The 27,331-nt window shown below is 42.3% G+C and overlaps 3 protein-coding genes across 17 annotated transcripts in view; 2 read left to right on the top strand and 1 right to left on the bottom strand.

Moving 5' to 3' along the window:
* Positions 1-3,661, top strand: part of kif1b (kinesin family member 1B) — a 61,468-nt gene extending 57,807 nt beyond the window's left edge. For all 14 annotated transcript variants that reach the window (XM_086050955.1, XM_086050966.1, XM_086050973.1 and 11 more), the window contains 2 exons: positions 763-881; positions 968-3,661. In XM_086050955.1, coding sequence (XP_085907081.1) covers positions 763-881; positions 968-1,010 — 162 coding nt within the window. In that variant the 3' untranslated portion in view covers positions 1,011-3,661. The remainder of the gene's footprint in view (positions 1-762; positions 882-967) is intronic.
* A 1,114-nt stretch (positions 3,662-4,775) lies between these two features.
* On the top strand, positions 4,776-12,986 carry pgd (phosphogluconate dehydrogenase). The gene is made up of 13 exons (XM_086051088.1): positions 4,776-4,915; positions 5,267-5,342; positions 5,767-5,946; positions 6,033-6,098; positions 6,180-6,298; positions 6,995-7,064; positions 7,145-7,279; positions 7,360-7,549; positions 8,993-9,123; positions 10,406-10,539; positions 10,641-10,740; positions 12,100-12,222; positions 12,554-12,986. The coding sequence occupies exons 1-13, from the start codon at positions 4,908-4,910 to the stop codon at positions 12,671-12,673; spliced, it is 1,452 nt and encodes a 483-aa protein (XP_085907214.1). The 5' UTR covers positions 4,776-4,907; the 3' UTR covers positions 12,674-12,986.
* A 1,690-nt stretch (positions 12,987-14,676) lies between these two features.
* On the bottom strand, positions 14,677-26,333 carry tardbpa (TAR DNA binding protein a). Of its 2 annotated transcripts, none has more exons than XM_086051111.1 (6): positions 25,555-26,333; positions 20,331-20,494; positions 16,768-16,908; positions 16,419-16,589; positions 15,479-16,334; positions 14,677-15,365 (listed from the first exon to the last, which is right to left on the bottom strand). In XM_086051111.1, the coding sequence occupies exons 1-5, from the start codon at positions 25,793-25,795 to the stop codon at positions 15,849-15,851; spliced, it is 1,203 nt and encodes a 400-aa protein (XP_085907237.1). In that variant the 5' UTR covers positions 25,796-26,333; the 3' UTR covers positions 14,677-15,365; positions 15,479-15,848. The 2 variants fall into 2 exon arrangements, with proteins under 2 accessions (XP_085907237.1, XP_085907227.1); XM_086051101.1 differs by having other exon boundaries at positions 16,419-16,597; positions 16,767-16,908; positions 25,555-26,332.
* Positions 26,334-27,331: the final 998 nt, after the last annotated feature.

Raw genomic sequence — 27,331 nt, forward strand, 5'->3', positions numbered from 1 at the left:
CTTCACACTGCAAGTACCACCATCATGACAAACATTGAAATGTAACTTAATTTTCCTTAAAAATGTTAAAACTGTCATACAAAGGTCTCATAATCGCCACAGACACAATAAGCGCTTCTAAATCTTTGGAAATTTTATTTGATAACAACCACCGCAAAAAAAAATCCTTAAAAATTGAACCGTTGTGCTATTTGATATTTACCCTTTATCGTCCACTCTTAGTGGTCATAATTTTTTGAGACACAAGCCGTCATTCAGACGATTTTTTGCTTCAACTTGCGAGCCAAAATTTTAGATAGGTGCGCTGTACAAGCAGCAGTTTGGCATTGAACAATCAAAAAAAGACATTTCAAGCTGTTTTTTGCCGCTCCCAGTGGAAATTCACTGTCAAGCTAAACAAAAAAAAATATAGAATCGCACAGTGCGTATTCAAAACAAATACATAGTGTTGCTTTGGAAACATCAGTTTAGCTTAATGCTCACAAACAATGCAAAACGCTATAAAGGTGCTAACGAATAGGATCAGTGTCACAATTTTATAACCCTTTAAGTAACAGTTATTTGAACACAAACGTAGCAACACAGGTAATATAACTATATTCATGGGCATATATTGTTCAGCATCTGCCAAGAACAACTAAAATAGCCGTCTTACTGCGCTTAGTTGTGGCGGTTACCATGTGTGGTCATATGTCTGTATTGTAACCAATCCTCATTGATTTCAATATAAAAGTCTTAAAAAGAATATTCCCTTGTCGTTAGACACCCAACACGTTTGCTGTGTGCACAAAGCACAGAGGAATCCTCCTGCAGGCCAACAATGAGAAAGACATGAACGACTGGCTGTACGCATTTAACCCTCTGCTCGCAGGAACGATAAGGTGACACTTATCACTCTCTCACGCTTGACTTTTGAGCGCAAACGCCATTGCTCACTGTCTGCTTTGTTCACCGCGTTCCCCCACAGGTCCAAGCTGGCGAGAAGGCGTAGTGGCCTCATCAAGAACTAAAGTGGATACCACAAGCTCCATTCTTTCTAAACGCCTTTGAACATACCAAGTGTTAATACCTATTAATCAATTGTGATTCTTGACAGTTTTCTCTTGTAAGTAGACTTGTGGCTTAACGTCTCCTTTCTTGCGATTTCTGTCCCCCTTCCTCCTCAGCGTTTTGCGTTTTGGTTTATTCACGACAAGGTCTAAATTTGTTCTGCTTCGCTGTCATTCGAGTCCCTAACTAGTAGCATGTCGTGATAGTCTACTCGTGTGCACGTTTCTGCCAAAAACGTTTCTCTGGCCACTCATTTTCTGTTTGCCAATCATCTGTGAAATGTCTCCCAGTGTTACTCCCAGTTTGTATTCAAATTTTTTTTTTAAATTGCATGATAACTGCAGCAATCCTCAGGAGAACACCCAATTTGCTTACTGAAATACCAACGAAAAAAAATGGGATTAAATCATGAAGGGAAAATAACCATCTCCAAGGGATGCGTCTGCTCTACGCACAGCAACACGTGTTGTAGAACAATTGCTGCTAATGTAGTCGTTTTCATAAGAGTTGCTTCAGGTTTCTGCCTCGTCCTAACTTAAGACACTAGGTGCCCTTCCCGCTCCCGAATGGCCTTTAGAAAACAGACCTACATAACAAACAGCGTGTTCCGTGTACATAACCCTGCTGTAGCGCCATCTGTCTGTGAATGGCCGCATATTTGAGTCCTCACTTGAGCAAGGACATACAGGGAGATGATTTTAGGATGTTTCAACGTGTACTCCGGGGGTGGGGAACCAATCCGGATCTGGCCTATGAGAGCATTCCCACCCTTTCCATTGCAATTCCAAACGCAGGAAAAACCCCAGAGAAACTGTAAAAATATATGTACATACATATACACAGTATATAGCTAATGTAACGCACAACTGCTAATAATACACAATGCTAAAAATGTGAAAATATTTTCACTCAAAACGGCCCCTGATTGGAAAAAGGTTCCCCACTCCTGATAGACCCACACAGACTCGAGCCCTTTTGGTTCTCTTGCATGCTTTTTGTGGTTGTCACATGAAGGAAGGCTTCATTTAATGGCTGAAGCTGCTTGCGTTCGACATCCACTCAACGTCACAACGTCAACAACATGTGTCCTTTTCCTTTTCTCTTCCCAGTCTGGAATTTGCTCCTTTTTAGTTGGTTAACCTGTTTTGCATTTTGGTTATTTAATAAGGATGTTTTATATGAAATGTGACAGGGCATTTTGTTTCTATTTTTGAGCCCGCTGCATTAGTGTTCTAACCTTGTTTTTTTTGCACGCGTACACTATAGCAAGACAAGGGCCGAAATGCACATATCAAGGCTACACTGGATGGCTGTTACACAAAAGGGTTCTTAGAAATAAGATATATTCAAGGGACAAAATACACAAGTACTTTTACATCATGCTATTGTTGTTGGAAAGTAGCTGCTCTCTGCATTATTGGCTCGATGGAGCTCCTGCTCAGCTCATTTTGGCGCCTCCATTGTGACGTATGACGCATGATGTGATTGGTACAGATGGGTGATTTTAAACTCTGGCCAGCCAACCAGTAGTTTCCCCTTACTCGTACCAGATGAATACTTTTATATGGAATGAAGGCGAACAGAGGCACCAAAACTGCTTTTATTTGCTATCAATAGACTGACGCAATCTCAAATGTCATCAGCAACATTTTTTTCCTCAGGTCAGCCAACCTGCTGGTCAACAAATTATGTCTGGTGACTTTTGAGTTTTTATTTATTTGTATTTTTTTTGTTTTATTTCACTTCCTATGTGATTGCATTCCCTATATTTGTTGCCAGAGCAGATGTTTTCCACCTGTGTGGCTAATTTGCAGAGTTCTCATACTTTGGAGCGTCTATTTATTGTTTGCAATGTACATATAGTTTGCAGTTCTTTGCACATATTAAGAAAAAAAAAACCTTCAACTAACTGATCAAAATCTGTACGGTTTAGTTGCTCTTGAACCAAATGATGTGGGGTGGCAGTGGAATGTTCCGTGAAGATGTGTGTATGTCCAGTTCACTGGGGGGGAAAAAAAGAACCGAAATGAATCTTGTTGTTCCTTGTCGGGGACAGTTGGTTGCATTGGTGCTCCCTTTTTTTTTTTTCGAAAGGGATTCGAGTGAACGTCTGCCAGTGAATGCAAGCATATTCACGCACTACTCATACTAGCCAGCCATGTAAATTCTAACCATATTAGGTTTTTATTTTATCTTATATCAGGGATTATAATATGAAGTAGCTTATGATATCTAAAATGACTAATACATTGTTTGTGCTTCTGTCTTCACCTCTACACGGTTCCGTTGATGCCTTTTAAACATAGCAAGCGTTCCCTCTGACAATTATCAGTTAAACCTTTGGAATCACCAAAAGTATCAATTAGAAAAGGCAACATTAACATTGTACATTATTTGTTTTTGTTTCCATACTTATTTTGTAAATATCTGTGTTGTATGGAGCTTGAATTAAAATGTAAATATGTTTACTGTATTTGTAATAATTATAATCCATTCGCTGTATAGCATAGATGTGTCATGCAGATATCCTAATAACTGTGTATGATAAACCTGCACCATTGGTCTGTCTAGTGAATGAGGAAACAATAAAAGTGCAAACTGGCAAGAACAAGTGAGGCCTGTTTGTCTTGTTCCGGGTGCTGCGTGTGTGTGCTTGTACCAGTGGTTCTCAAGTTTGATTTGCAATAAATGACATATATATTTTTCTAAGTGCATACTTTTACATGTGGAATAAATTAAAAGCTCATATGATTGTGATGTAGCACATAAAACTGACACACTGACTGTACACTTATACAGAGTTGTACAGGTAAGACAAGGCGACCTCTGCAAAAATATTTGCAGTGTGGAAACTCTTACCTTGGACCCCATCCCCCCGCCAAACAACCCCCCCCCACACACACACACACACCACTAAGGAAGACGAAAACATTCGACACCCAACTCTCCACTCTGGCAATAAACTGTAAGATTGTCTCTACACTTCTGCATAACACGTGAAATTCAAGCTAAAAGAAATGAGCGCGCCACAGGCATCTATTCTAGTGGATGTGCAATTACACTGTTTTCTAGTATGGCAAAAAAACTAATGTTCCCGGAGTCACAAGAGTCCCCATGCAGGCATCGCACCGACAACCCCCCACCCCTCCAGGGGTACGAGACCCTATCCAAGAACATTGACACTTAACTGGTTTTGGTGCAAGTTATTTTCCAGAGCCATAATTAGAAAGGCTTAAACTGTGTCGAATATCGTGGTTATGAGGAAAAACAAAAGAGAATTTGTATAATTTAAGTACCGTAATAAATCCATAATAATTTAGGCCTTAGTGCTACCCGTCATGGGATGCATCCTTCCAGACTGTTCCTTCAAATTGTAAGTAATAGAGTATTATAATGCTAAAAGACAGATGTGTATTGACTTAATAAGACACATATTATTGTGCTGTTGATGCACAACGTGCGTTGATTTACTACTGAAAATACCTGAACGGGTACATAATAACAAAATATAATACAAACAACTATTTGAAAAAACAAATGTGGCTAGCTTGAAATAAAAAAATACAAAAAATACAGTTGTATCACCAAAATCGTTTCAATTTCTCAGCTGATCGCTTACGTAATAAATTATGTTCCTTTACGTAATGAGTGACGGCAGAATTGACCTATAGCAGACGGGATATCTCTGCTCAGCATTCTGGACCAATCGTAATTGTCGTCTGGCCTCGCTTCAGCGGTGTGAGGGTGTTTCATTGGCTAATAGTATGGTAGGGTGGAGCCCACCAAACTGAGGACTGAACGAGGAAGAGGACCGTGTGTCATTTGGAAATCTTACGGTAACATCGCGACTGAGCACAATGCCTGAGTAAGTTCTCTTCTGCCCTTCCCCAGTTTAGTAGTAAACTACTTATGCTGTAGTGATATATATTTTAAGGGACTTTCTAGGCTTTTTCATTTTACTTAGAATAATGAGCATATAAAGCTTAGCTTGTTTGCTAGTCAGTGTCGGAGTACATGTGAGATGAGATTTAGGGAATCCACTTCCCTGTAATACATTTAGACTATACACCCAATGCTACATTTCAATTAGCGAAAATTTTCTTTTCCGCTTTTGTTGCCATATGAGTTTGTCAATAAATGATCATCTTTTCATTTGAATGTTTAATTCAATTCATTTTAGGCCCATGTTGTTAATGTTTGTTTATTCTTTTCACAGAGCAGACATCGCACTCATTGGTTTGGCTGTCATGGGCCAGAACCTCATCATGAACATGAATGACCATGGCTTTGTCGTAAGTTTAACCGTACTGCAGTTGCCTACTGCTCAAGGATGAATTCAGTTATCGGAGGTGGCAAAAGTTCACACTCAAATAACAAGTACGGATACTAAAAAAAAAAAAAGGCTCTCGAAAAATTAGAAGTACTGATCCAGCTTTTAAGCAAAAGTAAAAAGGTACAAACACGGTAATGTTCTTCACTACCAAAGTAAAATACAATACCAGTTTTGAAAACCTGTGACAAAGTAAAAACTTACTAAAAAGCCAATTTTAACCAAATAAGGTGTGCAAAGTACAGATATCTGTTGTCAAATGTAGGCACTAAATAACATCACTAGAAGAATAACTAAGGTACAAAGAATCAAAAAATCAACTTAGGTATAGTAACGAATACTTCCCACTACTTCAAAATAATGTATCCTGATTGTCTGTTGAATAGGTGTGTGCCTACAACCGCACTGTGTCCAAGGTACATGACTTCCTGAAGAACGAGGCAAAAGGTTCCAAGGTGATCGGCGCCGAGTCACTTGAGGACATGGTGTCCAAACTGAAGAAGCCCAGGAGGATCATCCTGCTGGTCAAGGCCGGGCAAGCGGTGGACGACTTCATCGACAAGCTGGTTGGTGTCTGCGATACCTTTTTGTATTCTAACAGTGCCGGGACTCCGCTTATTGCTGATTTTGTTGTGTCTTTCTCCTCTGTCAGGTTCCCCTCCTTGAGTCTGGGGATATCATCATTGACGGTGGCAACTCTGAATACAGAGACACGACGGTAAGGAGAAGGACACGATGTTGCGGTGAACATTCAGCGGAGGATTTTCTCCGAGCGCCTCTGTGCTTTTGTGTCACACAGCGGCGCTGTAAGAGTCTGAAAGCGAAGAACTTGCTGTTTGTGGGCAGTGGAGTCAGCGGTGGCGAGGAAGGGGCACGCTACGGACCCTCACTCATGCCGGGAGGACATCCAGAGGCCTGGTGAGACATGGGGTGCTGTCGGAAATATTCTCCGAGCGTGCGCGCGCCGGTTCACTCCGACCGTTTGCAAACGCAGAGCGTTGCTCAAATTTGCTGTTCGGTTGTTCGGGGTGCACCAAAAACGGCACTCGGAGCTCCGACTGCGGACATGTGTTATATTTGTTCTTGGAGCTGTGAATCCTCAAAAGAGACAATGACACAGCGATGACAAATATTGTCCACCAATGAGAGACCGGCAGTTAGTTTACGTCACACATTTTCAGTCGTGTCGTCTCAAAACGTCCTCGGTTTGTGTTGCAGTTATGTCGTCTCTCGCTCATCTATGCTCAAGCAGTATTGAAGCAAATCATCGCTGCCATGCGAAAAACACTCATCTCCATTTTTTTTCATTTTCTTATTTTTACATGAATTATTTCCGTGTTACAGACATCGCATTAAAGTGAAAATGTAAAAAAAAAAATCCCAAAATTGGAGATAAGTGTTTTTCACAGGACAGCGACGGAATACAGCATTTGTATAAAAAAATACTTCGAATATGGTTGGCTAGGTGGCAGGGAGGAAGAAAATGTCAAAGTGTGACCAATTTGAGTTTCAAATCTTTAAATACGGCATTGGAATGGAACGCCTGACAGTCTTTAAAAGTTCCAATCGACTCTCGCTTACTCCATCCTCACGTGCTGCTCTTCCGTTTTAAAGGCCTCACATCAAAGACATCTTCCAAGGCATCGCCGCCAAGGTGGGAACGGGAGAGCCGTGCTGTGATTGGGTGAGTGTCTCCGCTTGACTTTTGGGACGCGGCTGTGTGTGGCCACCTTCGCCGTGATGCCACTTTCCTCCCCTGCGCAGGTGGGAGACGAGGGCGCGGGTCATTTTGTCAAAATGGTCCACAATGGCATCGAGTACGGCGACATGCAGCTGATTTGCGAGGCTTATCACCTGATGAAGGACGTGCTCGGGATGGACCACGACCAGATGGCCAAGGTGAGCTTTGGCGTCTGACCGCAACGCTGCCGGTCGCCACCGGCCGACCGTTGCTGCCCGTTTTCTTTCCGACCTCTCAGGCTTTTAACGACTGGAACAAGACCGAGCTGGACTCGTTTCTCATCGAGATCACCGCCAACATCCTTAAGTATCGAGACGCCGACGGGACGCACCTGTTGCCCAAAATCCGTGACAGTGCGGGACAGAAAGGCACGGGGAAGTGGACTGCTATTTCAGCCCTGGAATACGGCACTCCTGTGACTTTGATCGGTAAGGAAGTCGTTTCTTTCCTTTTTTTCGTTTAGCTGCTGAGTCATTGCTCAATGTGTCAGATCACACCTCTTTCAACACGCAGCTGAGGAAAAAAAAAAAAATCAGGAAGTGGGAAGGTTAAGCCAGCCGCACACGCAATGACGTAACGGGTAATGAACATGAAAATGACGGCGTGTGTCGGTGGCCCTCGCACATTAGCAGCTCGACAACAGCAACAAAAAGTGACCCCCTCATGAAACAAGTTGATGCGGCATACATATTCTTTTATTGACCCCCAAATAACATAGCACCATTTGTCAAGGAAAAAGCCGATGGATCAGCAGATATGTGAGAGGCGGTGATGGTGGTAGATTAATTCATTAACCTTTTCGGCAGCGGAAAAGACACTCTAGCGCATTGCTTTTCAGACAGGAATTTTAAAATAAAAACACTGTTTAAAAAAAACAAAAAAACCCACTGTATATACACATGACATAATTTGATGGAAGAAGATAACATTCAACGAATCCAAAATGCAGTCACCAAATGGCGTCAGCATTCACTTTTGAGGTCGTGAAAATTCATTGCGGACCGCACCATGCGACTGGATCGTTCGGCGAGTGGCTTTAGAGGAGGCTGGTGAGCCATTTTTCAGGGAACGGGCTAGATTTGCGGCCGCCCTTAACCCTACAAGATCGGGTACTGATATAAAATCAAAGATGAAATACAGTTTTCATCGATTCATGTAAAAAAAATTACAACACTGTATGCCAAATCGGAAGTTGTCGTCTTAAATTTCCCGTTACAAAATATCACATAAGAAAAATGATGTGGGTGGAAATCGCCCGACGTTAGTGTTCTAGGGTTAAGAAGATTGAAGGCTTTTCGGCCAGTCTGCTCATCTCAGGTGACATAAGGAGGATTTGTCGGCCTTCAGTCTGATCATGGCCTCTTTCATAAACCTGTTGCGCCAGAAGGTCAACAAGCAAAAGGAACCAGCTGTTGACCATTCCTATTAGGGCTGCAATTAGCAATTATGTTAATAATCAATTCACCTGTTGATTATTTTGGGATGAATCAATGAATCAGACAAAAAAAAAAAAAAAAGGACTACCAAAGCAGCACTGTCGCTTGACATTCAGCAGTGGGGCCTTTACATTCCCGTGTGAGATTTAGTGAAAGAGACAGCAAAGCTCTTATTGTGTGAAAACCGAACTACTGGTCAACATGCGGCTGCGGTGTGCACGGTGGCTTTTTGGAAAAAGAACAAGGGAAAAAAAATCGCCAGGAAGCGATTAAACGTTGACGTCGACAACGAACGGTGCTGCCGCACACTTTCTGCCTTCATATCCTGCTTCCTCATTAGGCCGTTTTGCAACTTGACGGGAAACGGCAACGACTTCCTTGTGTGTGCTGAGTTATGTGCACAGACCCGACCGCCTTGCATTCCCGTCTCCTCAGGAGAGGCCGTGTTCGCCCGATGTCTGTCCTCCCTGAAAGACGAGAGGGTGGAGGCCAGCCGCAGCCTGACGGGGCCGGCGGGAGTTGCGTTCGATGGCGACAAGGCTGCCTTCTTGGAGGACATTAGGAAGGTAGAACTGAGCGCAGCGCAAAGCATGCGCCGTTGTAGCAGCGTGCTGCACGGAACCAAAAACAAACAAAGTTACTAACTTATGACAAAGCTAATTTAGGGCGGGGGCTCGTCATCATTCATCGCACGCATCAACAAGACACAACGGGCAAATATTTTGGTGAAATAGTGGTACAAGTAAATCTCACTTCACACCACCAAAGATGTCACAGAAATAATATCCACAGTAGTCAAACAGCAATCGGTAATAATGCTAATAATTGTGTTGGATGCTTTAATGCTGCCATCGAGTAGAAGAGCAATTCATTGTTGGCGCTTGTCGCTATACATTAGCAATGTGAAAAGTGGCCGCCTTCTTTGTGGAATTTAAAAAAAAACAAAAAAACATGGACTTCAAAGGCCTCTTAAAAAAAAAAAAAAAAATCCATACCAACAACAGGGGGAAAAAAACAAACAATGACTACAGTACATTACTTCTGTCTTCTCACAAATTGTTCCATTTATGCTACTCAAGTCAAGTTTTCATGGCAAGTGACGCCATTTGATGTCACGGTCATTGTGACACGTTGACTCGACAGCCCGGAATTTCCCCTGTGAGCTTCTTGGCAAATATTTTAACTGAAACCATTCAGCCAATCCCAGACTGGCAGGCGACACGACACGAAAGGTCTGTTGAGAAATCATGGAGGTATCCCGTTATACTCTTAATTTACTCGCTTTTTTTCGGACACAAAAAACCCCACAATTTCTCCGGAACCCACCACCTGATTTTCAAAATTCTTGGTGTGTTGTACTCGGGTTGAAGTGGACATTCCAACCGGACAAACTTTTTTTAACAGCCTGTCATTTTAGGGAAATATTGTCACATTACTTTGTACAGTACAGCCAACAAAGCTATCTTATTTGATTTCAATAAGCTTTTGGCCCTATTAAGTGAAATTGGATCACGCACGCATCATCTCTCAGAAAAAACACCAATGGGCGGAGGAATGACTGGTCTAATAGATGACTTTATTAGCACAGCACAGGTATCGACTAATCTGTTGGTCAACAGCAAATGTTAATCAGATTGATTCATGTGCCCCCAAACATATTTTTGATGCTGATTTAAAAGAAGAAAAAAATGTCTTCACCCACATCAGGTTTTTGAGGTATTTCCATTTTTGTTGACCTCTAAAAGATGGCGCGATTTTACCATGCCTTGTCATTGATAGCTTTTTGAGGTTTCCGAAAAAAAACCCCCAAATTCCACCTTTTCCTGAAGCGAGTCACGTGTTTTGCAGGCCCTGTACGCCTCCAAGATCATCTCCTACGCGCAGGGCTTCATGCTGCTTCGCCAGGCCGCCAAAGAATTCGACTGGTCCCTCAACTATGGCGCCATCGCTCTGATGTGGAGAGGAGGTTGCATCATCCGCAGGTACAGCAAAGTCGGCGTCGCCCCTTAGGTGAAGAGTGGCAACGGGGTACGTGCTTGGCCACTCTTCACTAAAATGGCCTCGCGTGTTTCCTTCCCTCCAGCGTGTTCCTCGGCAAAATCAAGGAGGCGTTCGACAGGGACGCGGAGCTGCAGAGCTTGTTGTTGGACGCTTTCTTCAGTGACGCCGTGCAGAAGTGTCAGGTAGGAGGAAGCGCCACGCTGCAATAGCCGCATTGGCAAAGATGCGCTCGGCACTTCAGCAATTTCCGCGTTTTGCGTTCAAGCCTGCAGTGAAGCAACTCTGGCATTCCGGCTCGATTAACCGTCGTGATCTTTCAAAATCGAAACGCAGTAAACCTGTTCAGATGTGAGCCAGGATTCATGACTCCCTTGGTTGGGGATGGAGTTATTGAAGAAAAGTCACGTTGTCTCGGTTAGCAAACAATCTCACGAGTGTGGCGGATTTGTATCAGAGCTCATCGAATTCTGGAAAAAAACATAAATCAATTAAACAATCTATTAAGCATATTAATAAAGGGAAAAATAACTATGATTAAGAAATCAATCATGAATTCTTAGTTGGCTGCAACCACAGATAGGAGGTAGGTATGACCATATATGATGGTGCTATAGGAGCATAATGTTAGCATTTGTTTTGCTTTATGAGCTAACAGCAACATACCATTACTTTTCAGATAGTAAAGCACATTGTAGTAGGACTGTGCAATTAATCGAAATTCAATTACAATCACGAATATTACACTCCACGATCACAAAACCGATTATTATTATGCATATCCAATGCACTGTTTGTTTACACAAAGAAATTATACTTGAATTTATACATTTCCACTTTTTTATTTTATAATAAGTAATTTGATCAATTTTGTTTGGCCCAAAAGGAATTTACAGTGTTTCAAAGAAATGTATTTGTCCTTATATTTTTGTACGTTAAAAATGTTATTGTTTTGTACCCAAGAATAAATGATCGCCTGAATAATCGTGATTTTAAATTATTACCAAAACAATCGTGATTAAAAAAAAAAAATCACAATTGAGCTGCAATTATTTACAACATTCATTATTCGATCATTTTTTCACCCTCATTGGGTCTAGACTAGAATCTTCTCTCTTCTCTTGGGATGAAAAACTTCTAAGCGCTTGACCTTCACTTGGGACTAGACCACTTTCTTGGAAACTAGTTCCTTCGGTTAAGACTAAAACCAGCTCCCTGGACTTGAATTTTCTTGCCTTCCAGAAGCCAGTGTAGAGATTTTAGGTTCCAGTGTGATGTAGTCCAGTTCCCTGGTACCAGCAAGAACTGGAGTGGCAGCATTGTGGAGCAGTTGAAGCTGTCGGACTAAATTGTTTTTGTCACAACAGTCTACTACTGCATCTACTGAAAATGAATGTGTGAACCAGCTTTACTGTCTTGTTTGGACTGAAGGTGTTTGACTGAAGAAATGTTCACGTGGTGACAAGCAGACGTGCTCACCGCTTTTAAAAAAAAATTCAGGTCTGAGTCACCAATCACAGCAAGATTTCTCACTTGATTTTTAGGAGTCGTGGCGTCGAGCGGTCAGCACGGGCGTCCAGCACGGCATCCCCATGCCTTGCTTCACTACCGCTCTGTCCTTTTACGACGGCTACAGGCACGAGATGTTGCCTGCCAACCTCCTCCAGGTAACACCTTGACTCTACGGGAGTCGATTATAATGAATTTGTTGTTTGTATGCAACAGCAACAAAAAAGTCGTGTACTCCGGCTTCCAATTCCATGCATGTTCGGTTCATTGAAGACTCTAAATTGCCCATAGGTTTGAATGTGTCCATATGTGCCCTGTCATTGGCTGGCAACGAGTTCCGATTGTACCCTGCCTCTTGCTATGCTTCAGGACACCCGTGACCCTAATGAGGACAAGCCCTATAGAAATTCTATGGATGCTTCATTAGAGTTGGGAAGCCTTGGCGTAGGTCTGCGCCCTGTGTCAGTTCTGTTTTGTTGTTGTGTTCAGGCTCAGAGAGATTACTTTGGGGCTCACACGTACGAGCTGCTGTCCCAGCCGGGCCGCTATATCCACACCAACTGGACGGGCCACGGTGGAAACGTCTCGTCTTCCTCCTACAACGCGTAGCGAGGAGAACGGCGGTGTGTTCTTCTAACAAGAACACTGCGAACACACGCGCACACCGAGTGCAAAAGAGGACATGTTACTCATTCCGCCAGTATAACACCGGTGTATACTTTATCCGCCACAGCATTTTAAATCCTTAACTCATGTCAGCAACGTGTTGTGGAACTTTTTAGCTTTCCAACTGTAGAATTGTAGAATACATGTCGCTACACTGTCAGACTTCGGCCGGGGTCTGCAGTGTTAACACTGGCTTTAAACGAAAGTGTTGCACTGTACTGTACTAGGCTAAATAAAGATTTCAATCCCTTTATAATTAGCTTGTATGCTCCTTACAGGATTCACGAGTGTTTGTGTGTAGCTCTAAATGAGGGGACGACTAACAGAAGGCTCCTCGATTCCTAATTCACGTGCTGCGCAACAGTGCCCTTCCCATACTGAACCCACAAAACAAATACAGGACAATAAAATACTGATGTCGACATACTGTTAATACCGGGCGGCGGGTGGGGGGCTCTCACTGGGTACCTGCCTAAACAAATATTTTAACAGCATGGGCTGTCCCAAAAAAAAAACAAACAAAACAAAAACGTCCGTGCACTCGTGAATTCACCATTTTAGGAGGGGTCTGTACGTAAAAATTCACCATTTTAATTACAAATCAGTTCGAGAAATGAATTAAAATTGACTGCAAAATTATGAAGACAGTGCATTAAACAGTGGATAGGTGGAACGTGGGCCGTATATTTGCTATGCTACTAAACCAACAAAATGCTTGAACCAGGCCGAAAACCTTCCACGTCACAATGAGGTAAATTCCTATTCCACAAATCTATACTATTGGTCCGACCACACGTGTGGCTGTTATTTTTATACAATCTGACCAATCAAAAGTGTTGGAATTGGCTTGAAATCGAAACGCAGAAATATGTGGTGAACCCATCCCTCCACCACCCAGGTTAAAAAAGCTCGGACTCAAAAAGTCGATACACTGAGCGTGTTTTTCCTTAACGTCTTCAAACATTGTATAGTGTACTCTATAACCGTACTCAAAATTGCTCATTTAAAAATGGTGGCTACTTAAATTTCAATTGTCCACTTGGTGTCGCCAGTTTGTTTTCTTCCTACAAACTTGGGTGACACTCATAATTTCCCTTGTCTGAAATTTTTAGGGAGACAAGTCAACGTAAAAAATTACGTAACATTACATTTACTTAAATAGCATATAAAAATATTACATCAACAGTCAATGCACATTTCCACGTAGGGACGCACTACAGTTAAGCAGGACATCAAAAGATGAAATAAAACAAGCACTAGAGATTTGATTTTTAATCTCGTGGAAGGTAACATTTCCATCTCGAAACTTTAGTTTCCGCAAACAAAACATCAAGGAATCCATTTCAAAGGAAACTGACAACATGGACGATTACAAAGCAGTCAGCAACAAGCGCACTTAACTCGCATGACCAAAGAAAGGCGGGTAGGTAAATAATGAGGCGGACACAGAAACGGGCTCAGAATAAACAGAGGTCAGTGTTTACAAAATAAATCTGCTTTTTCATCTCCAATGACAGACGACAGGTTAACAACTCAAAAGCTTTTATTTTGCCACAAGACTAAATAATGTCCGTTGTCCATTTGATGCGTTCACACGCTCAGCTTGTGCGTAGCAACTGTACTGTACAATGAATCCAAAAGAAAAACTGACTACTTCCTGTTGTTAGAACGGACAAGTTTTGGAATATGTCTGTGACGTGAGGGCAACTAAACATGGGAGGGTCCACGGTTCCTCGCGGGTGGGATGATGATGAAGATCCTTTTCTGGATTTAAGGCATTCGTGTAGAAATTCCATTGTGGGTTCTCCCGCGGTCTTCAACTCCCCCCGTGAGTGACTCCTGGTTCCGATGTTCCGTGTCCGAGGGCCCCTATACATGTAAATTAAAGCGTTGGCAGTTCAATTAATGGACCGGGGGAAAGAAGTCGCCGTGAAGAGTGCATCATACCTAGTCAAATTCTCCTTTTATTTCAGTTTCAATTCACAAAACATATGGGGGGGGGGAAGAAAACCCTCATTCAAAACTCAAACTTTCAATAGGACCATATTAAACATGTCATGTCAGCACACTTCCCAACGCTCAAACAGCAGCAATCGAATTTCCACACACGGAGGGTGCTAGGTAACACAGAAAAGAAAAGCACACAAGCAGACACACAATTCACATTGAATTGGACATCGAGAGGAAAGGAAGGATACAAATAGTCTTAGCACTTTGACTGTGTTCTAAAATGACTACTTGGGCTGGCAAATGTCCTTGGGATGACACACGCACACTCGTACAAAGCCACAGCTTCCTCCAACTCTCGCAGGCATTTGTCATTTGTCCCTTCCAAAAAATAGAAAAACAAAAAAGCCAACAAAAACCAAGCAGTCTCTGCTCACTCGTGCTTTCCGTTCACGTTGCACTCGTTCGTTCGCTCGCTCCACATCAATTCCCACTCATCGATCTCAGACAAGAAGTCCACGACAAAAGGAGAGGAATGGGAAGGTGACACCCACCGTGGAGCACAGTAAATGCAGAGTGAAGCTTGTGTGCTGTTGATGGCAAAGCGTTTACACGTGATACTGAGATCTGTAGAACATTGCCGCCAGTGAGGCGCTTCCTCCCGGGAGCGTGCGAAACAGTTGGTTAACTGCAGGAGAGACGGTTGGCAAGGCGTTTCCATCAGATCAGGTCAGAAGAAGGGAGAAAAAAAAAAAAAAGAAAAAAAAAAAAAAGAAAAAAAAAGAAAGATGCACTGCATACACAACACAAGGACATCAAGCCCACTTGAGAGGGACTGGCGGTCTGGTGGTACTCGCGCTCGCTTACAAACAACGCCGCATGCACGTCACTTTCTGAAAAGCAGCTAACTAAAACCCACTCATGACTAGTGTCACTCACACACATTTGGACTTATTAACAAAAAAGGCAGTGTTTTTTTTTTTTTAAATGTTGTTTTTCTTATAGTACTTACCAGATGAGCCACGACCAGGGCTGGACAACTTTGAAATTTCGGTACAGTCTCCGAGGACAACGCTAAATTGACAAAAACCTCCAACTAAACTCTTTTCCTAATTTGACGGCGGGACCCGAGCCCTGGCCGGGGATATCAATGCAACTGCCGCCTACTTATCTACATGCCCCAGTTGGAAGACTTGGTCTCCATGGAGGCGCCAAAGCCCGAGCTGAAGCCGCTGCCCGAGGCCGAGTTAGTGCCCGCCGGCCAGCCCAGGCTGGCCGTGGTAGGGCTGCTGTAACTGGTGCTGGTGGAGCCGTACGTCTGATCCCGGGTTGTGGCGGCCGTGCCCCCCGCCGCCGTGCTCATCCCCTGCTGGTTGGCCAGCATGCCCATCATGCCCCAGCTGCTCTGCAGCGCCGCCTGGGCGGCCGCCACCATGGCCGGGTTGAGGCCCAGGGCGCTGAAGTTGACCCCGCCCTTCCCGCCGCCGCCCGCGCCCAGCCCGCCGCGACTAGCGCCGTACGCCTGACTGAAGCCGCCAGCCCCAAAGCGCCCTCGCTCCATCATTTGCCTACTATTGTTGTGTTTGGGCTCGGCGTTGGAGATGTGCACGCTGACGCCTTTGATGATCAGGTCCTCTCCGCACAGGGCCTGGGCCACCTGAGCAAACAAAACCAGCGAGGGCATCACGCCGGCTTTTCTAAAAAGCTTGCTTGTTCCCGGCGGGCGGGCGGTTGCTCATACCTGGTCGTCGGCAAAAGTGACAAAGGCGAATGCCCGGAAGGGCTTGGGGATAAAGACGTCTGTGACTTCTCCGTACTGCATGAAGTACTGCCGCAGCTCATCGGGGGTCATGTCCTCTGTGCAGCGACCCACAAAGATTTTACGACTCCGCATGGGTTCATCAGGGAACGCCTGGCCGGCCAGCAGGTGCAAATACAAAAGTTTAGTAAACACCTGTCCGTCAATTCACATACACAAAATGTAAACATGTCCGTCCGTCCGTCCACTAATTCACGGACTTGCAACGAAAACATCCGCCTGGCCATTCATATGGCATCCGTGCATTTTTTTTTTGAAGTGTTAATGATACCTTTGAATTGGGGAGCTTGCAGTCGCACCATCGTCCGTCTATCATGTGTCTCTGAGAAATCACTTTCACCTGGGTTTCATATTCAGTGAAACGCACAAAGCCAAATCCTTTTGAGTTGCCCGTGTTAGCATCCCTCTTGATCTGGAACGGAGAGAAAGATGTTCATTGGCCATATTATCATATCATCTGCCAAAATAAAAGTACAATACAGGGCAAGTGTCTTTCGCTGTCCACTCATTTGTTGTTTCAGAACTGCTAAAATAACTACACTTTTTTTTAACAATTGAATGGAATATCCAATCCAACATATTGACCGACAGAGACCTCACTACAAGACATCTAATTGTCATTTTACATTTCTAAAGATTGATACCATCCGTGGTGGTGGGACACGCCTCCAACATGGAGCTCAACTAGTATTCATCGCCAACTCAAAGTCCGAACCAAGCCTTGTTGCATGAAATGATAAAGCCTACTCAGAAGAGAGAGGAGACATCGAGGACAAATGGAACAGTCCTGTTGCGATCAAGTCAATGCCCTGAGAATGAAACGGCCTGGACGAATGAGAATTCATGCTTTGTCTCTAAGGCTAGGTTCACACCGCAGGTCTTAATGCTCAATGCAGATTTTTTGGGGGAAAAAAAATCTGATTTTTGTGTGTAAGCATTCATATTACATTATAAATGCGACCATGGTCTTGTCTGCTGTATGAACACGTGCATCACCAAAGTGACCCGCATGCGCAGAAGAGACGACGACGTCACTCATGACGTATTGTTTACGGATGTAAACGTGGTCCAGTGTGCCCGGGCATTTCTACAGTGAAGCGATTCGGTAGGCGGTAGAAACAAATGCAATATTTGGGGGAAATGATGAGGCGAGGCTTTTCTATCTCATTTCATGGAGACATCACTAACGATGACATCACGTCATAACCGTGTGTAAAAAAAAAAATGAAGCGATCTGAAGCGTGGCAGAATTACTATTACTATCACCACAAACTCTATGGTTCATGTTTCAAGTGGGATTAAAGTCAAATATAAAGTCAATACTGTTACTCAAAACAACTTTGCAGATTTGATCCCCCTGCTGCCAGCAGCACTTTCCCTTCGTGGAGTGTATTTTGGGCTCCGGATGACGTCAATGTCGGTTATATGCGACCTGACTGATCAGACCGCGCTTGCATTGCAAAAAAATCGGATACGCATCCGATTTAGGACCACATATCAAAGCAATCCGGGTTGGTTTTGAAAAAAATTGAATTGAGCCGTTCAGACTGTCATCAAAAAATCAGATACAGGTTGCATATGGGCCAAAAAAATCCGGACTTGCTGTCCTGTTCGTTACCAGCGATGTTGGAAGTCGGTCGCCAAACAACAGAGAGACGCGAGTCGTAATTCATGCCTTCGTCGCATCTCGGCTGGATTGCTGTAAAGCACTTTATTTTGGAGTCAGCCAATCCTCCATCAAGCGTCTCCCGGGGGTCCAAAATGCTGCTGCTCGCCTCTTGACTGGTACTCATAGGAGGGAGCACATAACTCCTACTCTGGTGTCCCTTCACTGGCTCCCTGTACATTTTAGAGTTCTTTAAAGATTCTATTATTTGTTTTCAAATCTTTAAATGGCCTCGCCCCAGCTCGCCTCTCTGAGCTCCTCCACCCCTACGCACCTGCCCAGTGCCTCAGGTGTGCGGACCAGACGCTATTAGAGGTACCGAGGACAAAGCGAAAGCTCGGAGGGGGGGAAATCGAGCCTTTTCCTTTGCCGGTTCCTCTTCGGATTGACCTCCCAATAAATGTTTGGCAAGCCCCCTCGCTTCCCATCTTAAAACTCATTTTTATTGTTTAGATTTTGACTCGGCATGAGATTTCGTTTTGGTTTGACCGTTTTTGTGCTTTTTACTGTCTTCATTAATAATTTTATTGTTTGTTGTTGTATGACTTACTTTTACTCCATGTACAGTAGGGCTGCCAAAATTAGTTGACTAATCACGACAACGTCGACGATCAAAATCGTCGACAAGTTTAATAGTAGACGCCTCGTTTATTTCTATATTTATTTATTTGGCGCATTGTTTTTCTCTCGAAGCTGCCTCTTCTCACTCGTTTTCCTGTCTGCAACGCACGTGGGCAGTAGTGGTAATCCGGGTCATTTGTGATGTAAACAGAAACATTGTGGGTAAATCAGTGTAAGGGCTCATTCGTGTTGGCAACAGAGTCCGAAAGTTACGGTGCATTTCGCCAAATATACTCAATACAATACAATCCTGCCTTTCATGGCAGCGCGATGGGGATGTGCGATCATTTAAATAAAGGAAGCAAATTGTGTCTTATGCCTGATCTCATTTCTGAAGTAGGCACAGTCGTGTCTAGAAGCTAGCTGTAGTTAGCACACACGTTACGGTGCGTGTTTGATGTAACGTTGTGGCACAATGTCCTATTTGGAATGCTAACATATCATAGCATCTACTATGGATTAAGGAGCCATTAGTCAGTGAACTCGCGTTCATTAACAAGCAAAACCACGTGCATTTATGCCCGTGGTGGACATCGAAGCAGGAAGAGCTTGCTTGCTCGCTCTCTCTCTCGTGCGAACGGAGTGATGCATTCATGAACTGGGAAATCGTGCCAACCGAGTGATGCAGTCATGAACTGGGAAATATCAGCACTCAACACAAAAACGACATATTTGCCACTCATCGGCATCACATAACAACACATAAGTTTGTTGCAACACACTACGTTATACTACTTTGTTCCAGGTGCATACCACATTTTGATTGTGTAGATCAATTTACTACTTTCAAATTGGGATAAGGATTAAAGTAAAACCAAATTAAAAACCAATACAAGTGTTTATTATAGTTTTTAGTGCATTTTCCAAATTTAGCCCTTCGATTTTCACCACCTTCTATGTTTAAAATATGAGTGAAATATGTAAACAAGCAATTATTTTTGTATAGATCATTTCACTGTATTAGTGCAACTCTGCATAATATATAGTTTTGGTTCCATTTTAAAATGCACTAAAGAATTACAGCTAAAAAAATCTAAGGCCAGATCATAGCCATCAATTTAAGTTGCTTCCTCATTTATAAACATGTCAGGAATGATGGCTTAAGTGGCAACGTTTAATACAAGTTGAATGTTATATCATCTTAATTGTCTTAAAGAACATAAAGAACAAGCTGTAAGCGATTGATGGTTATTATGAGAGCAGCAGCTTGCTCCTGCAATTTGCTGCGATGTATATATTATCCGATTAGTCGACTAATGGCGACTACTGTTAGTGATATGGCGACTACCGTTAGTGATTAGTCGACTAGCAGAATAATCGTTTGTGGCAACCCTAATGTACAGCACTTTGAATACAGCGGTGGCTGTCTTAATGTGCTTTATAAATACAGTTGAGGTGAGTTGAGTTTTAATGTAATCCTACATACTTTGTGTCCTACGGTTGATTTATTGTGACAAACTGCAGTGAAAATGGTCATTAAGACAACTTTGTGGCTTTAGACTTTTGCACAGTGTTGTACATACATGAAGTCGTATGGGCTACACTACCTGTACCATGATGACCTCGCCAAAGGTGGTGAAATATTCTTTCAGGTCTTGTTCTGTGGTTTTCCACGGCAGGCCGAGGACAATAAGGTCTGATGTCTTCTGATAACCCCTTTTGACTTTCACAGCTGAGGCGGCATCTATTTCCTCCATCTTTCTTTTGTTATCTGTAGAAGAAAAAAGGATGCGTTGATTTGAGGATGACCAAGCGTGAAGAACATTTCTGCTTGGTGGGATAATAAATGACAAAAATACATTAGATACCTGCAATATATATGTGCATCAACAATTTTGCCTCGATGCAAGTAGTAACGGTCAGTCAGTAAAGGGCACTTTGAACATGTATTTGTAGTTATAATTAAGTATATGATATAAATATGTTGTCAAAGGCTATTAAAATTTTTCTTGATTGTTCTTAGCTTTTATAAAAGGACGACTCCAATGAATGACAAACCAAAAAAATGCCAGCCCTAAAGTGACAACAGTTGAGAATGGCATTATTAGACAACACATTATATTGGCAAGTGTCCTAATGTTGTGGCTGTATCTCCAGACCAGTGATTCCCAAACAGTGCGCTGTCGTAATTCAATGTGCTGTGCAAAAATGACCCAATTTCCAGGAGTGCACATAATTTTTTTCATGCGGTACTCGCATGAGTACCAGGAAACTGTCTTTGGTACTCACTAGTGGTCCAACGGATCACTAAAGTCACGGTTCGGGTCGGTCATGAATTTTGAGTCACGGATCGGATCGGTTTTTTTTTTTGAGAAAAAAAAAGAAGCTAAATAGAACTTTGTCTTCATTTATTTTATAAAACGCTTTTGCCCATTTAAGAAAAAAAAAAAAAAAAATCCTAACATCTAATATGGATGTATAGGATTTAAGAACACAATTTAACGCAATTTTGTAAGTGGTACAGTGTATACATTTCAAGGTATCCTGCCAGACATTTTGAACTGAATGTTTTCTTACAATTATCAGGCAAACGTTTTGTTATAAACGTTTATACGTTATAATGCTTTTATTTTAATGCTACTATGGTGTAGTTTTATTTTTGCAGTTGTTTTGTCACTACAGGCAAAAAAAACAACAACAGCGAAGAAGGCTTCGTGATAGCAGAGAGTCTTTTGACGCACAGAACGCAGGAGAACGAAGCAGAAAAAAAGCCGTTTACGCAATGAGGTTTTCTTTTCCCCAAGAGGATTTGTATGACACACCCCATATCGTTGTCTGAGGAATTTTATTGGCTATCCAATGCGTCAGTCACCAGCCAGTTCCGCTGGTATTAGCCAAAGCTACGTAAGGATATATTATAATGGGAGTGACTTTTTTACGCACGGCCATTCATTGGCTTCTGTAGGTCTCTTTGAAGGGAAATCCCTTGCAGATTGGCTAAAGTGTGATGTCAATCAAAGGCCAAGGATTAGGCCTTTCGTTTGATATTGTACGGGGCTAATCCACTCATGCTCAGTGAAGCTACGATTGCAAATGCATCAAAAATAGTGATATTTGATGGAAATTGGTAACGTTTGCAGCTGCAGATAACGTGGCTATATGGATGTAAAGCTTGGCATAGACTCACTATTTTACCGGAATACTTTTGACTAGACCCTTGTCGACATAATGGGACCATATTTGATGGCGTTGGACATTTTCGTGTACATTTGTGACGTTATGGTGAGCCGCTATTTTCTTTTTAGAGCTACGATTGTCTAACATAAATGCTCACTCAGTCTGTAGATATGATTGCATTGTAAAATGTTGGGCACCATTGAAATCTCCAGAAACTCAGCTTTTAAAAGATGTATAACATATTCACACATGTACTCAGCTGACGATGTGCATCAGCGATTTGTTTTGACAGATGACGTAGGGCCCCTCGGTGGGCCGTCCTCACTTTAAGGGGTTTTAAAACATGGACAGCACTTTACAAGGTAATCTAGGTATAGAAAAAGGAAGTTAAAAAAAAAAAACAGCAGCTATTGAACTACCAGCTTATGATAACAGCTGCTAGCCACTAACGCCGGAGACTTGTGCCGTATCATACAATGACAGCGTAATTAACCAGCGCTTTGTTCGTGCCCTATATTAGCAACTGAAAATGATTTTGAGACAGCGTTGTGTAGGTGTTAGTAGCAAGCGTTAAAACTACCGATACATCGAAAACGGAAGTCAAGTTAGCCTTTACGGTACCACGCGGGCCAACTTCAAAGTAAAGGTTCACCAAGGCTATAAGGCCCGTGCACCGCGTCATCACCACTTCATCATCTGCCATGTTTGGGGTGGTGAATGAGTGCACTTTAAAGGCTGTGTATTTGTCGATTCAAAAACATGTTAAAAAGCAAGAAAATGGAGGGGCTTTACAACCACAGTGACCTAGCCAACGAGCTACAAGCTCATATGCCGTTGTTTCTTATGAAGAGCAATGCGGAGGCAGTGCCGAGGCACCGTCAACAAATAGCAACCACCAACAAGAAAACTAACAATTAAAAAAAACAAACCTTAATCATTATTCATTTTCGTGTTTCTTCTTTAATTACACACACAAATGAATAATGACAATGTATAATAAAAAATGTGTTTTTTGTTTTGTTTTTTAAATAGTTCGTTTTTATGTTGGCGCTTGCTATTTGTTGACGCTACCTGGGCACACGTCTCAGCAGAGACTGCACAATTTGTGGTCAGACCACAAATTTTCTTCCTTTGAGATCGTGTGTGGCACTAATGTAACCTCTAACACAGCAATGGTTCACCATGTTTATATATTTCGGCCATCTAAATCAAGTGAGAAACAGCGAGTTTGTCTTATCACTTCGCCGCCAGTACGCCCCAAGCATGGCGGCTACCCCGGTAGCTACGTCAGCGATGACGCGCCTTGCACGGCCCTATTGCATTGGCATTAATGACTCAATGTATTATTTGGTAAGCTTTATTTTGAAGTTAGTGATCTGATCTTGAGGGTATTCAACTTCCTCGACTGAATGCGGACTAATCACGCTGCCTTGAATGCGCTTTTTTTTTTTCACCAGCCATTCTGCGGATCGTGCCCATCCTGAACTGATGCTTGATCCTTACCAATTAAAGATGATTCGTTCCACTGCACCACTAGAGTTTTTTTTTTTTTTACCACTCGGGTGTACAGGACAGGTATGCAAATGCGCATCTTGACGCAAATGACGGTACACATCAGTGATTTCTGTTGCGCATGCATACCAGTTATGTGCGCCCCTGCCAATTTCACATAACTGGTATGGAAAATGTTTCACTACAAATAATGCCTCTTCATTCATCTAAGACAGTGACAGACACAATTAAATGCTCTTCCGCTAGATGGCAAAAGGTACAATTAACCTCTATGCTCATATTTTACCTCCATATACTTATTGGTAGGAATAGGATATTAAGTTAGGAACAGATAAAACCTGGCAGGAATTGACACAAAAACATTTGTACGTGCCTGTAAATTAAGGCTGCTCAGTTATGAAAAAAATATTAATCACGATTATTTTGGTAATACCATATTTTAGTCGGACCAGCCATCAAATGCATAATACGTTTTTGGAGGAAATTTATTTGATAAAATCCAACACCAAGAACAGACATGTCATTTGAAATTTAAATCAAGAACAATTTAAAATGAAAATAGAATAGAGGCAACAACAGGCTGAACGGTACCCTACGTTACATTACACAGCCCCCCCCCCCCCCCCCCCCCCCCGCCGCCCCGGAAGCCAAGTTGTCTACGCCGCGTAACGCTAATAAATGTGTCCATATAAATCAAATGAATAAAATTGTGTTTTTTTTGGTTGTATCGCTTAGTACACATCACTTCCACCGAGCTATGATAGTAACATTTAGCTAACATTCACACATGTAGCATTACAAGAAAGTTACGGTAATATAACTTTAAACTCACCAAAACGGTCATAGATCGATTAAATAAGCCTTTTATTTATCGCCGACCATGTAGAATGTTTCCATGTCTTCAAAAATAATTATGTATTCGGTCGTAATTATCTCTCTGCTCGTCTTCTCCGCTCTGTACGTGTATGACTGGTGCAGGACCACAGCCAGGCACGGCAAGTGTCTTAAAGAAACAGTACACTATTTTGAGTTGATGTATTGATAGACAGACAAATTGTCTTTTTATCATACTATTTTAATTATTCTAACAAAATATTAGACTTTTAGCGTTTAAATTATTCATGAATTTTAATAGCTTTTAGGATTTATTTATTTACTTTATGTTTCTTTATGTGGGTTACATTACAATAACATGTGAAAATGATATACAGGTATGTGTTAATAATTTCACACATAAGTCGCTCCACAGTATATAAAACTATGAAAAAAACGTGACTTATAGTGTGCTGTTTACAGGAAAAGAATAGGTATTCAAAGATCAAAGAAAGCTATTATAACAGTCTTTGAATCAAAATATACTTTTTTTCCCCACATTAATTCCAAGACTTTAACTCAAGTATATATCAGCTCCAAGCTTTGTAAAAACTGTAATTGAAAAATGCGATTCATTGCGATCAATCATGTAATCGCTTGACAGCACTATTTCAAACATAAAAATATAAAGACAAATATATTCCTTTTAAACACTATGTAAGCTCCTTTTGGACCAAACAAAATTTATCAAATTAGTTATAAAATAAGGTGCAAATGTATAAATACAAGTATAAATTTCTTGTGTAAACAACGTTGGATATATATACGCATATTAATAATCTTTTTTTACGATTAAGCCAATTTTGTAATCGTGGGGTGTAATAATCGTAATTGTAATTGAATTTCGATTAGTTGCACAGCCCTACTGTAAATACTTTTAAAAAAGCCCCTTTTCTAGTCAGTCTAGTTCTGTCAAAGTTCATCCATCCAGTATCCGAACCGCTTTAACCTCACGAGAATGACTAATTGAATCGCTTCCTCTCAGCTCGACATAGTTGCTTGACGTCAAAGCAATGCTGACATTCAATATTGCTTTGGCCTGAGCAAAAAAAAACACACAAATGTAAACAAAATACGGGTATATATTTGGACAAGTGTAGGCACAATATTTTGGCTTTATGTCACAGGTTATTAAGAAGTGAACTTTGATTTACTACCTGAACATGAAGGCCCTTTTTTAAATTACCGTCGCGACCCTCGTGAGGTTACGCGGTTCAGATAATGGATGGATCGAAATCCAGTGCTATTAATTAATGGACGTGGCCTTACCTTTGGGGTAGTTGACCACGTAGACCAGGTTTCCCCAGTCACTCTCTGGCGCATGCAGGACGCCTTCAACAAGCCGAACTCCACGCATGCACTGGGACTCGGGGTTTCTGTAGCGGAGTCCGCACGCCCCTGGAAACTGGGCCGCAACCGACGACAGCAGAACCGTGCCGTCGTCCTCCGACGGGATCTCCATCGGCTCCTCGTTCTCATCTTCGGCCACCCGAATGTACAACTCGGACATGTTCTCTGAAAGGCCGGTAGCCAGCTTGAAGCCTCTTGGTGCTACCTCGCTACGAGGAAGCTACGCACGCAAAAGAATGCTGCGCTTGAGTTCGCTGCTCGAATTTGCTCCCCCCTGAAGCAAATTGAAACGCAAAAACCCACCGAACGTCGACACTCGTACAACTGTGAATGTTCGAACGTTGGTTATCCTTGAGTGGGAGGCCACGAAATGCGTCACTTATCTCCTTTGACGACGACAAACAAGTTAGCTAGCTACCTACCTACAGAAGCTAGCAAACTCGACAGGTCTTGAAAAATGAATGAGCGTCCACTATTGCTGTGAAATCGCAGTCAACAAATACATGCGCAGTCTTCTTACCTACGGTCTTGTGGTCGAATCACTGTGATTAGAGTACAAATAAAATTTCGAAATTCGACGATGTAATTCAAGTACAAGCTTTGCTACGCACAATACACGCAATTAGCAACTACACGCGCCACCAGCTACCTCCGGATTTAGCTAACAAAATGGCTGCCAAGGCTGACGTCATCCTAATGATTGTTGCTGGAATTTTGCAAGCATTTCTATAGACGTAGACACCGCGTTGATGCCGCATTGTACGGCATCCTCGTCGCCATGTTGGATGTGGATAAGTCGAGCGAGAGGGTGAAGATTCCCTGTTACTGAAGCTCTTAAAAGTATAACAGCCATTTTGACCCCTTGTGAAAGGGATCCAAGAATCTCATTTGACGCTGTGTAATTAATTGTAAGTACCATGATCGCCTAATTAGGTAGTGTTGACATTGCCACACACACACCATCCTCTTATGTCTATGATTTGCTTGTTCCCAAAGTTCAGTACTGTATTTCAAAAACGTGCAATAAAAACCTGTGATTGGCTGGCTACCAGTTTGGGCTGTGCCCCGCCTACTTCCTGGAGACAACTGTGATAGGCTCCATCACACCCGCGACCCTCGTGACGATAAGTATAGTAGTTAGGATAATGGATGGATGAATGCAATAAAAACATGAACTCTGACAATTAGCATTGTGTCAGAATATTCAATTTGTTTATATCAAGTACACCAAGTACACTTTTCCTAATCCAAATATGTTTCACTAGTGCGATTGCCAGGGGGACGTGTGCGACCCCGGGAACATACTTTCTTTCTTTCTTTTTTGCCATACTAGAATGAAGTGTAATTGCACATCCACTGCAGTAGGTGGCAGTGATGCTCTCATTTATATTTTTTAATTTCAGGCAAATTAATGCACTTCAGTTCTTTGCTTTTTACACTAAAAAACAAAAGTAATAAAGTTATTATTTGTTGTAAGTGATCTATATTTCTTTCTTTTTTGTTTTATTTATTGTTAGTAAGGATACAACTTTATGCAGATGTACGCTTATAACAACTTTATAGACAAATGATACCATTTATAGTCGCAGCAGACAGTTGGGGGGAGATTCTTCTTCTTCCTAAGGGTGTGTTTGTGGGGGGAGGTGTGTATAACAGAAAATATTTAAGAAGCACTGCCTTAAAGGCAAATTACATA

This window comes from Filicampus tigris, chromosome 1 (genome assembly GCF_054856515.1).
Source record: "Filicampus tigris isolate MCC_2025a chromosome 1, RoL_Ftig_1.0, whole genome shotgun sequence".
NCBI classification, from domain to species: domain Eukaryota; kingdom Metazoa; phylum Chordata; class Actinopteri; order Syngnathiformes; family Syngnathidae; genus Filicampus; species Filicampus tigris.

Bases quoted from the DNA above. Each gene is read 5' to 3' on its own strand.
- pgd (XM_086051088.1), top strand. The intron at 5,947-6,032 runs GTTGGTGTCTGC...CTCCTCTGTCAG, and splicing joins ACGACTTCATCGACAAGCTG to GTTCCCCTCCTTGAGTCTGG. The intron at 10,540-10,640 runs GTACAGCAAAGT...CCTTCCCTCCAG, and splicing joins GGAGGTTGCATCATCCGCAG to CGTGTTCCTCGGCAAAATCA.
- tardbpa (XM_086051101.1), bottom strand. From the start codon at position 25,795: ATGTCCGAGTTGTACATTCGGGTGGCCGAAGATGAGAACGAGGAGCCG. The intron at 20,495-25,554 runs GTAAGGCCACGT...TTTCTTCTACAG, and splicing joins CGTGGTCAACTACCCCAAAG to ATAACAAAAGAAAGATGGAG. The intron at 16,909-20,330 runs GTAGTGTAGCCC...TCTCCGTTCCAG, and splicing joins GCGAGGTCATCATGGTACAG to ATCAAGAGGGATGCTAACAC.